Here is an 11,187-nt window from a genome sequence, read left to right as displayed (position 1 = left end):
TATTTATATCCCATGAAAGATGGACTCTGCACATAAGAATATTCAAGCCCCTGGCCCCTCCACCCCCTCCTGTTTCTCTAGCTGCTCTCTTGAGTCTGTCTCAGCATTGAAAAATTAGCTCCTTTTTGAAAGCTAAGAGGAAACTCAGTCAACACAAGAGTGAGCAGCCAGGGATGGGGAGGTTTTTGCTTTACTGAATCCCCTAAAATCTGCTCTGATGATGCTACACAGCAGCAAAGGAATCAGATGTGAGCTGGGACAACTCCTCACCTCACAGAGTCTGTCTCCACATTTTCAAACAGGGCCCTATTCTTACCCTACCTGTTTTTTGATTATTGATCTATATTACCTGCACTTCTCAAATATCATTTTGGAGGCTTTTCCCTGCAGTGCAGCCCTGTCTGTGCCTCAACAGTGAGTTAATCCTTCACCCTCCACAGCTGCACCAGCCACTGCATGTGGAGCAGCCATTTCCCCAGGCCACACCACAAAACCTATCCCACTTCCAAGGAAGGAGGAGAGGAAGCTCCCAGGAGCTGCCTCTGGCCCCCTCAGAGGGGCTGACAGCAGCAGCTCCCCTCCCTGGGCATGTCCCTGCTGCCTTTGCCTGTTGCCAGTGAGCTCCGCAGCAGGGCTGGGGTTTCACTCTGGCACTGCTACAGCTCCCAACCACAAGGGATTCACCTTCCCCCAGCTCATATCCAGCAGCCCCCTGCCTACAGGAAAAGGAGGTGCAGACCAAGAATGAAAGCAATGGTCCATGAGCCATCAAGAACGATGCCCCACAGAGAGCTACGTCCAGCACAGACCAGAGGCAACTTCAGAAGCCTTCAGCTGGGGAATCCACCTCCACTGGAGTCATGCTGAGCCCTCTGCCCATGAACATCTGTAAAATTGCCCATTTTTCACCCTTCTTTCACATACGATGGCTAAAAAATATTTGTTATTTTTAATCCTGAATGATGGATTTCTCATCAAAGTGGCACCTGTCCCCTGTGCAGGATGTCTGCTCTACGGCTTTGATTCACCTGTGAGTGTGTGGCACAAACCAGCACAGCCAGAAAGCCGAGACTCTGCAAAAAGCATGAAAAACTTGTCTTTTATTGAGAAAATAATGTTTTTCTCACAATCCTATCTCCTAGCCTGCTAAATCCTTCAATATCGGCTTTCAAGATGTTGAGGTGGGTAGAAAAACTGCTTTAACCAGTTCATTAGATGGGGAGGGGCTTATGTTATGGGGTTAACACCTCAGCTCTAGAGGGATGCAAAACCTTCCCTGCAGAGCAGAACAAAGGAAAACTTCTGAAGGAATCCCAGAAACAGTTTGTCGGGAATGTTGCAAGGCGTAAAACATGCCAGGTAAGAAAACCTTTTAGTGCCTGTGGCTGAGGAGAGAATGAGATATGTGGTGTAAACTTGTACCGTGAACTACTTTTATCACCCCATCACTCGAAATACACAGCTGAGATTTTTACTGATCCCTCTGGTGATGGATGTAAATCCAGGCTGACTTGAAGTGCCAAGTGCTGTGGATTTGATTCAGCCACAACTGCAGGGATTTGATATCTAAAATATCACTGTGGCTCTAGTTCTTTAGTAAGACCACAGAAAAAAAATCACATTATGATACACTGTGTGTGTGTGTGTGCATACGTGTGGATGTGGATGCTGTTTGCTGCCCTGAGACAGGCAGCGTTCCAGAGACAGCCTGAGAGGTACCTTCAGTTTTCTCATTGACCACCGAGCCTCAGCATCACCGTTTGAAACATAAATTTTATTGCAACAGAGAATTAAAAATAGTACATTTGAAAGAGTTGCAGAGTGCATGTCATCAAAGAACTAGTCAGAAATCACAACTCAAGCAAATCATGTACAATTGGAACAGAAAGTTTTATTAAAACAAGTGGAAATCAAACTCAAATTTTCCTTGTTTGTTTAATTTCACCATAACTGTGGATTGTGTATTTACAGTCTTCGCCTCTTGTGGTGAAGGTTCTGCTCAGGGCAGGGCAGGGATGGATGGGGAGGAGAAGTGGGTTTCAAAAGCTAACAGGATGTGAAAGTTTTCCAGAAGAAGTTCTTGCAGCCTGCTTTGCGTTCCCGGGGTGCCAGAGCGGGGTTTGAGTTAGCCGAGCGCTCCAGCTCCAGTCTCACTTCATCCTGCTCAGCCCCTCGGGACAAGTCCTCAGACTCCAGGGCTTCATTTTCTGTCTGACTTGGCTCTGAAAGCAGTTCTGCCAAAAAGTACTTGGCCAGTTCCTTGGGGACAAAAGACAGAAAGGGAGAAAGAGATAGAAAGACCACAATTACTCCTTGATTTTTGGGAGCTCACCACTCTGTTCCTCTAAGACTCCTCCGTGGCCAGATTAGAGATATTCGGGATGCAGGAGGGGAAGAGGAGCCCTGGCTTTCCAAAGAGCCCAGCCTGACAGCTGCTATGCAGCAGTTGTGTCTGTGGCATCCACCTGGTGTGGGGAACAGATCGCTGTCCTGTCTGTGACAGGGAATGAACTCGTCTTTACCTCCTCCTCCCACGGCTCCGGCACTCAGCGCCATACTCAGCAAGGATGCCACGAGCCTGCTGCTAAAGTGACACGGGAAAGGTCTTTAGGGGAGCTGGCAGGGGAGGTTGAATTGGTCACCATCTCATGGGACTAAATTTTCTTCCAGTCCCTCCAAGCCTCTGCTGTCACCCAGGATGGATAAGGCCATTGTTCTGTGTTCTGGGGAAGCTGCCTTCATTCTGCGACCCGGAAAATCCCTCGGGAGATTCAGCAGGGGCTCTGCCCTGTGCCCCAGCAGCGCCTGCTCCTCGCTGACCACCAGCACCCAGCTGGACTGTCTGACCCCCCAGCACACGCTGCCCGACCTATGGCTCAGCCCCGGCGGGGAGCGGGGGGATCTGTGGGGAAGGGGCTCTGCAGCAGGGAGCCGGGCGTCTGAGACACGGCCATTGGGGAAATCTGGCGAGGATCTGGAGGGGTCTGTGCAGGGGCTCTGACGGGGAGCAGAGGTTCTGCAGAGGGGAATCGGGGTGTCTGTAGAAGCGGGAGCCTGCAGCGCGGCCGCCGGGGTGCCCGGGGGGTGCCCGTCCCGTCGGGGGGCTCTCACCTGCTTCCCGGCGGCGGCGGCCAGCGACTTCTGCAGGAACTGCCGGAGCCGCGGGTCCGAGGGGGCGGCCGAGACGGTGCCGAGGGCCAGGGCGATGGAGAGCAGGGCCAGGGCGCACTGGAGGCGGCACGACAGCATCTCGCCGGCGGGTCGGGCGCGGGAGGCGGCGGCGGGAGGCGCTGGAGGCTCCGCTGCGGCTCGGCTCCGGCGGTGGGGATCTCCTCGATGCCAGCCGCCTTTATAAACCCTTCTCCTGACGTCAGGGCGGGGGCGCCCCCCTCGCCCCACGCCGCCGGGGGTGGGTCTCTGGGACGGGGGGGGGAGCGGGACCGGGGATGCTCCGCTCTGCCCGGCGCCGGCCAAGCCTCCACGGCTCCCTCTGAGCTCCCCTCCCTCCCGGCCGCCCCCAGCCCCCCGTCCCCAAATCACCGCCTTTCCAGAGCTCCCGGCCCTGCCCGTCCGCCCCCTCCTCCCCGCCACAAGCCCACCGGAGCGGCGGGGGGGGGTCCCGGCTGTCACCGCCCACCAGCGGCTCTGACCCGGTGCCGGAGAGTGAAGCTCCCCAGCAGTCGCTCTGCCAAAGCCCCTCGCCCTGGAGCCGCCTCCCGCCCCGTCGGGTGAGAAAAGGTTCCAGAATCCGGGGAGCTGCAAGGGGTCCCCTTAAGGGCGATTGCCTCCGGCAGGGGGTGGGGGGTGCTGAGGTGCCCCTTGGGGTCCTTTTTGCCTGCCCCCCGTGGGTCTCTCCGGCACCGGCCCGTTCCCAGATTCCCTCCCGGGAGATCGTCCCGGCTCCTGCCGCGGCTCTGCGGCTCCGGGGAACCGTGACAAATCGGTGCCTGGTCGGGGAGTGCTGCTCCCTGCATGACTGATCCTTGTCTCCATCTCAGGATTACGGGACGTGATGTTCCCGTGGGATGCACCCGTCCCTCTGCGATGGTCAGTCTCCCCCACTCCTCCAGCCTCTCCCTGCGAGCTGGCTGGTGCCCAAAGGGAAAAGCTGCTTCAAAGCCCCTGAAGGATCAGCCTCCTCAGCTGTCTCCCAGCTGTCAAGAGCAGAGCAGGATGTGCTGGAAAGGGCCTCTGTTGTCAAAAAAAAGGGGTATCAGAATCTCTCCTATCTCAATTTCCAGCTGAGGAAAGTCAAAGACTTGAGGGGACAAGAACTCAAGTGCTGTGAAAAGGTCTCCAGAAACCTTCAAAATGACATTGTTTTAACGATGAATTGATGTGCATCCCCCACCCCACTTTCAGCCCTTTCAAACCTGGTGCTGCTGAGGCTGACCTGGGAGTATGAAGCATGAAACAAAGTGTTTCTACTGTTTTTCACAGTCCAACGTGATAAACTGGTGCTGGTTGCTGATTCCAGGCCAGGTGGAACTTTGGGCTGCACTGTGACTGTCCTCCCTGGATGGTGCCTCCTTTCCTTTGTGCAGTGCAGCTCTGCAGCCTCGCATAGCTTTCATCCTCTTCATTTTTCCCAAATTGTGGAGCAAAATTAATGAAAATCATGAGAGAATAAGCCTTCCTTTGTAGCCCATCAGTCCCTGAGGTCTGGGTTTACTTGTGCTGCATTTATAGACGGTTTTTCCCCATCTGCCTGATGTGAGCAAGGCCAAGCTCTGTGCTCCTGGGACCCTGTCTGTCTTCCAGCACTGATCTTGCTCTGGGGAAACCAGTAGAGAAGACTCAGCCCCTGCTCTGGTTTAGACAAATTCCATTACTTTGGGCACAGGACACAGTCTCCTACCAAGGCCAAGGGAAGCGATTGGACCCAAAAGAGCAGATTGTCCCTAAGGGCCATGACTGTCAGAGCTTTTCTCTACTCCAAGACCTGGTGTAGAGAAAAGCAGCTGGACCAGCATCTGTCTCCTCCTGTGGGCAAAGAAGCAGAGCCAGTTTCTGGGCATGGCAAATGGCCAAGGCAGCAGATGCCAGGGCATCAAACCTCTCCTGGACCACTTGCTTGCCTTTAGGACAGGTTTCCTAGGAAAGGATTCTCTTAGCACCAATAATTTCATCACTTTTCTAGATGTGCCAGTAGCAGCAAGCTAGGCTCTCCTATTCTACTTGCACTGAGAATAGACTTGTTTTGCTTCCCCCAGGCTCTCCTGCTTAGCACAGCCCAGCCCAGCTGTGCCACACTGCAGTGCAAGCCTGGGCCAGCTTTGCAGAAGGCTCCAGCTCCCCACCAGCTCATCCCACAGCCCAGGGCAGTGCAGCCTGCTTGGGTTCCACACTGGGGAGGAACAGAGATGGAAATGGGAGACCAGACTGGGTTATTTCAGACTCCCCTGTGGCTTATCACAGCTGAAGCCATTACCTAACATCCCCTGCCAGTGCACACAGCAGGCAACTCTCCAGGCTGGCATCCCTTCTGTCATTTAGCCTGCCACCCTAAGGGGATGGGGACACTGGGAACCCTCACCACTCCACAGCTTCCATCCTGCTTTGGCTTCCACAGCGATGGATCTGCCCTGAAGTGTCAGGGGGTCAGTTCAGCACCTGTATTTCTTAGGGCACAGCAATAGGCTGGAGTGCAGCCTGGGACTGCTGTGTAGGATGGAGAGCTGTGCTACGTGTTGTCACCCTTTGGACCCACCTGGATACCCACATGGAGATGAGAGCTGTAGGAGCTGGCACAAGGCAGGAACAACCTCCTTGATGAGTTCCCCTCTTTATAATTTCCTGATAACATCCTGTGGGGCCAGAAGGACTTAGACACCCCTAATGGGATTTTGCAGAGTTGCACAGCTCAGTTGGAGATGGATGGGCTGGCAGGGATGGTTTTAGGAAGTTGGTAAGGTCATGCTGCCATCAAATGGGAGAAGATAGCAGACTTGATTCTTAAGTGGTTTTGAGAGACCATTCTTGATGTCCTGCCCAAACCCAGGCTGCTCAGCACCTTGCTCCTCCCCAGCTACCCACAGCACCTCTGTGTGCGTGAGCCCAGCTCTATTGAAGATGTTCAGACCAGAACTGCTCCTTCCTAGCAACTGTCTTCACCCACACTTTGTTTTTCATTCTTGCATCTACCCAGCCCAACCCTGCCCAGCCAACCCTCCCTGCCCACCTGGCAGTGCAGGGCATCCAGCCAGAGAGCAATAACGCCCAATAGGACTTCGGGTTAGTAGCAATGTTTTTGGAATGGTTGTGGTCCCTACAGTCCAGTTCCAGGCAGGCACAGACCATCAGTCACATTGGGAATTCCTGGCTATGATGTTCACTGGCTACTATGGCTTTTCCAGGCACATGGGGACAAGGCTTGGAAGACCAGGCTGGCTCTGACTCTATTTCTCTGTCAGCACTGGAGCTGGGTGGCTGTCCCTCTGTTCCCCCCTCTCCCTGAGGGAGGCTGGAGGAATTACACCAGTATCCCCCAGCAACAGGGGAGCTATGACTGCATGGAAATGTTCTAGATTTGTCCCGCTGAATTTGAGAAGCTCACCTGAGGAAAGAAAAAGTGTGGTGGGTTTCTTCTTTCTGGTCACATGCCCCACCAGAACATGACTCCTGAGACAGAGCAACCTCAGAAAGGCTCTGACATCCACCTTGGCCATTTTTACCTTCTTGGGATTCAGCTGAGGTTGTGAGGCTGGTGAGGCAGGACCAGAGACAAAGCTTTGATGAGACAGCTTCGCTAGAAATATCTCAGCCTGTTAAAAGGAGAAAAACTGGCCTCCCATCAGGTCTGAGCCTTGACAGATATAATGTTGAATGGACCAAAGTTCTCAGGTAATGTTTGTGAGAATCCCTCTGATGTTCTCCTTCTGAAAAAAAACCAAAAACGTTTATTTTCAAGGGAAAGGAAAAATACCACAAGCTTTGGTTCAGAAAACCACCTTGTGCTGACCTGGAGGAACCACCAATGAGGGAGTGGAGAAAAGAAGTCCATGTGCTCCTCCATCCAAGTCTGGACTGTCTCCCACAGAAGGCTCCTGGGGAAGGGGTAAGGGCAAACCTACAGACGTCCTCATGACTGGTACAGGCATGGAGCAGCGAGTGAGCTGCAGATTGATTTGCCATCTCCCCTTCCCCCAGCTCCTCTCTGGGATCCGTGTGCTCTGAATTTCTTTGCACTCAATCTCCAGCCAGATAAATCCATCATCCGCTCGGCTGTGGCAAAGGCAATTCTGTTCGTTTCTTTCTGCCGCAGCGCTGCAGGGCATGTGTCTTTGCAGACTATTGAATTGCATCGAATTCCTGTGAGTGCTTCCTTACCCCCAGCGTTCAGCCCTGTGGCCGGCCCGGAGCGGTGCAGCAGTGCCCGGCTCTGGGTGCCCAGGCTGTGTGCGCTCTGCAGCCGAGCGTGCCCTCTGCTGTCACCGCAGCCTCCAGCCGCTCCCCTCGCTGCCACCTGCCCAGCACCCTCCGCACTCTCGGCTCTGCTTTCACCAGAGGGACAGCTCTGCCCTGGATCGCTACCTTGCCAGCAGGGAACGCCGCTTTTCTTTATGTTCTAGCGCGGAAGCTGGTAGGGCTGCGCGGTGACCTAGGGATCGCGGTGACATTCCCTGCTCTGTCCCTGGACATGCAGCTGGTCCTGTGGCTACAGCCCCACAGCTCTAGCAGCTTGGAAATCTAACAGAGCAGGTTCCTGCCCCGGGAGATCCAGATGAGTGGAGAAAGAGTAGTCAGTCATGCCTGAGTGATAATAAAAAACCAGGAGCTCAATAAGGGAGAGAGCCTCTGGCTGAATGGTGCCATGTATCCCTGGAATGGGGCACAGAGACAACAGCAATATTGGGATTGTACACGGGCTTACAACAGCCCTGAAAGGTTTCTGTTTTTATATTAAAACTTGGGCACAGATCTGAAGGAATTTGTCTCTCCATTAATTACAAGCCTCTGGGATTTCTGCTCCAGTAGTAAAGAGGGAAGGCAGTCAGGCTGTGGATGTTCACAGAGGTAGAATTCTAGCACCTAATTTTTGAAATATCTCTGTCTAAGTCCCTGAGCTGTGTTTAGGATTTCTGATGCTGCTACCTGAGATTTATTCCCAGTCTCAGCCACCTAGGATACTGCCATGGCATCCATAGGACTGATAGCAGCTGCCTTGAAGGGAAAAGGGAAAGGAAGAGGAAGAGAAAGGAGAAGGGAAAGGCATGGGAAAGACAAGGAAAAGATCAACACAAGCATGTGCAGAAACAAAGTTGAACAGGCTGAGCTAAGACTTATATACCAGGTATAATATGAGAGTTAAAGACCAGGGTATTTACCTGTACCACTGCAGTGGCTGCCAGGAGTCAGGGCTGTGTTGGGGACCATACAGAGAGACGATGGCCTGAGCTGTGACCAATTATTATCATCAGGAAAAAGATGATGGGTACAGATGGTTGAGCACACAAAATCAGGAAATAATACAGGGCTTTGTCTTATCTCTATATATAACTCTCCTCATTAACACCATCTCCGTTCAGCCTGGAAAAGGCTCTGAGGAGACCTTTCAGCACCTCCCAGTACCTAAAAACGGGATCCTAGAAAGTCGGCGATGGACTTTTTTCAAGGCTATGCAGGGACAGGACAAAGGGGAATGGCTTTAAATTGAAATAGGGTTAATTTATGTTAGATATAAGGAAGTAATTCTTTACTGTGAGGGTGGTGAAGAATGGGTAACCTACAGAAGCTGCCAATGCTCCACACCTGGAAGAGCAGGCTGGATGAGGCTTTGAGCAACCCGATCTCGTAGAAAGTACCCCTGTCCACTGTTGGAAGTGGATGATTTTTAAAGTCCCTTCCATCCCAAACCATTCCATAATTCCAGGACTGCCTGTCTAAACTCCGTCTTCCACTGCCCTCTTGTGCAGACTCGGCAGAATGCAGCGCAGCGCCCCGGCCCCGTCCATCAGAGCTGCCAGAAGACATAAAACTTCCCCTCCCCTAGCCCTGCTCACTCCCCTGGAGCCTGAATCCCCATCTCCACGCTGAGCCTTCCTGGCAACCAGCCATTTCACCGGCTCGGTGGTTCCCTCTGAGTGCCAGCCTGTCCCTCCAGCTGGGTTTTCCGAGGGCAGTGCCGATGCTGGCAGGACCGGGCAGCTGAGTGTTAGTGGGTAGGAAGCAGGCACAGAGCAGGTGCAGGGCAGCTCTGGGTGTCACGGCTCCCTTGCCTCTCCAAACACTATCCGTGCCAGAGCCTGCAGGCCTCTGACCGCGGGTTGCTATCGCTTCGGCTGAACTGCCTGGAAAAGCCATGACATCACTGTTTAAAAAAAAATAAATCCGTCAGGAGGAGGAAACCGTGTTCTGGGAAAATACAGTATTTATTTGGTAAGTGCAGCTGAGCAGGTCAATGGGAAATAGAGGTCGTGGCTGCACAGCTGCTTGTCTGGGGCAAGTGGAGCTGTCAGCCCGGCCCAGCCACTTCCAAAAGGGACAAGTGCAGTAACCAGAGAGGCGGTGAGCTCAAAGGCAACCAGGTCCTGGCAGGGAGGGGAGAAACCTAAATATGTGTGTCAAATGAGAGTATGTGTGTCAAAACCCTGCAGTGAGGACAGTCAGCTTTACTAAACATTAAAAACCCACCAGAGAAAGGTAGAAAGGGAAAGCAAGTGGGGGAACAAGGTGGGAAAGCAAGATTTTGCTGTTGTCAATACTCAGGCAATGCTCCATTTGTGGTCATTTTTCCACCACCCTGTGTCTAACACAAGGAAGTTGGTGAGGACTCATGGCAGCCTCAAGGGTGAAAAATAGGCTCTTGCCCAGAAGGATGCTTGGGAAGACGTCACTTTGTGAAACACAGGCAGGCACTTGCCACAGACTGCCAGGCAACCATCCTGCCCAGCCAGATCAAACAGGAAGAGAGAGAAGCTGGCTCCAGCTTGTTGCTCAGCCCTCGCCTTTTTGTGGGGTTTCTTCACATGGCAGCAGATCTGGTCTGCTGGGGGACAAGCCAGAGGAGCTGGGTGTCAGAAAAATCATAGAATTGCTTGTGTTGGATGGGATATTAAAGATCATATCCCCTTGCCATGGGCAGAGACACCTTCCACTAATTACAGTTACTCAAGGCCTCAACCAGCCTGGCCCTGAACTCTTCCGTGGATTTGACATCCACAGTTTCTGTGGGCAACCTGTTCCAGTGCCTCACCACCACCACGGGTAAGAATGTTTTCCTAATATTTAATCCAAATCTACCTCCCTTCAGGTAAAGGCCATTTCCCTCTTGTGCTATCACTGCATGTCCTGGTGAGAAGTCCCTCTCCAACTCTCTTGTGGGCTCCCTTTAGGTACTGTAAGGTGCTCTGAGGTCTCCCTGGAACCTTCTCTGAGCTGAACAGCCTCAATTGTCTTCACCTGTCTGCACTGAAGTCATGATCCAACCCTGCAACTAGTTTAGTGGTTCTCCTCTGGATTAATTCCAACAGATCTTCCTTGCTTTGGGGGCCGCAGAGCTGGACACAGAACTCCAGCTAGAGGTTTGGCAAAACCAGAGTAGAAGTTAAAAAGTTTAACTTTCAGCCTGAAACAATGTGTTTATTTAGAGGCAAACAGGAATAGGCAACTGCATTGCCTTCAGATGAGCACATAAAGCAAGAGCTCAAAGATGTCATAAGGAAGAACAGCAGACCTAAAAGCCGCAAGCTCACAAAGATGAACACCAGCTACTCCATCCAGGTCAGCAGCCTGTCCAGATCCTGAGGCTATGCTATACAAGACAATTCCTCAGGAGAAACTTCTCTAAAAATAGCATTGCTGTTATGGTTTGACCCCTTATGGGGGCCAAAAGCATCTTCATAGCTCCTGGTCCTAAAAACATTCAGATGTCAGCAGTAGTTGTCTCAGCCTGCTGTGACCATCAGAAGGCCAAGTCAGAGCAGCAAGGATGCTGCAAAACTGCAAATTGGCTCCCCCCCTTGGCATTTTCCTCCCATGCAAGGCTGCTTTGGCTGTCTCACATCCACCCCTGTCCCACGGTGTGTTGAAAAACACATCCTTCTCTTCATCTCCAGCTCCTCCTAAGTGCAGCCCCTCCTGACCCTGCAAAGAGCCAGGCCTGCCCCTTCCTGCTGGTGCTTCCAAGTCTCCCCACTGTGAATCATCTGGCAAGCCCTGAGACAAAGTTAGCCATGAATCAACTAA

At 52.7% G+C, this 11,187-nt stretch overlaps 1 protein-coding gene across 1 annotated transcript; it reads right to left on the bottom strand.

Moving 5' to 3' along the window:
- Positions 1 to 1,754: 1,754 nt before the first annotated feature.
- Positions 1,755 to 3,313, bottom strand: SST (somatostatin). Its single transcript, XM_058844071.1, has 2 exons — positions 3,112 to 3,313; positions 1,755 to 2,259 (listed from the first exon to the last, which is right to left on the bottom strand). Exons 1-2 carry the CDS (start codon positions 3,247 to 3,249, stop codon positions 2,047 to 2,049), a joined length of 351 nt encoding a protein of 116 aa, XP_058700054.1. The 5' UTR covers positions 3,250 to 3,313; the 3' UTR covers positions 1,755 to 2,046.
- Positions 3,314 to 11,187: the final 7,874 nt, after the last annotated feature.

Source organism: Poecile atricapillus, chromosome 8 (assembly GCF_030490865.1).
Source record: "Poecile atricapillus isolate bPoeAtr1 chromosome 8, bPoeAtr1.hap1, whole genome shotgun sequence".
NCBI classification, from domain to species: domain Eukaryota; kingdom Metazoa; phylum Chordata; class Aves; order Passeriformes; family Paridae; genus Poecile; species Poecile atricapillus.
This window is presented reverse-complemented; position numbering and strand designations above follow the sequence as displayed.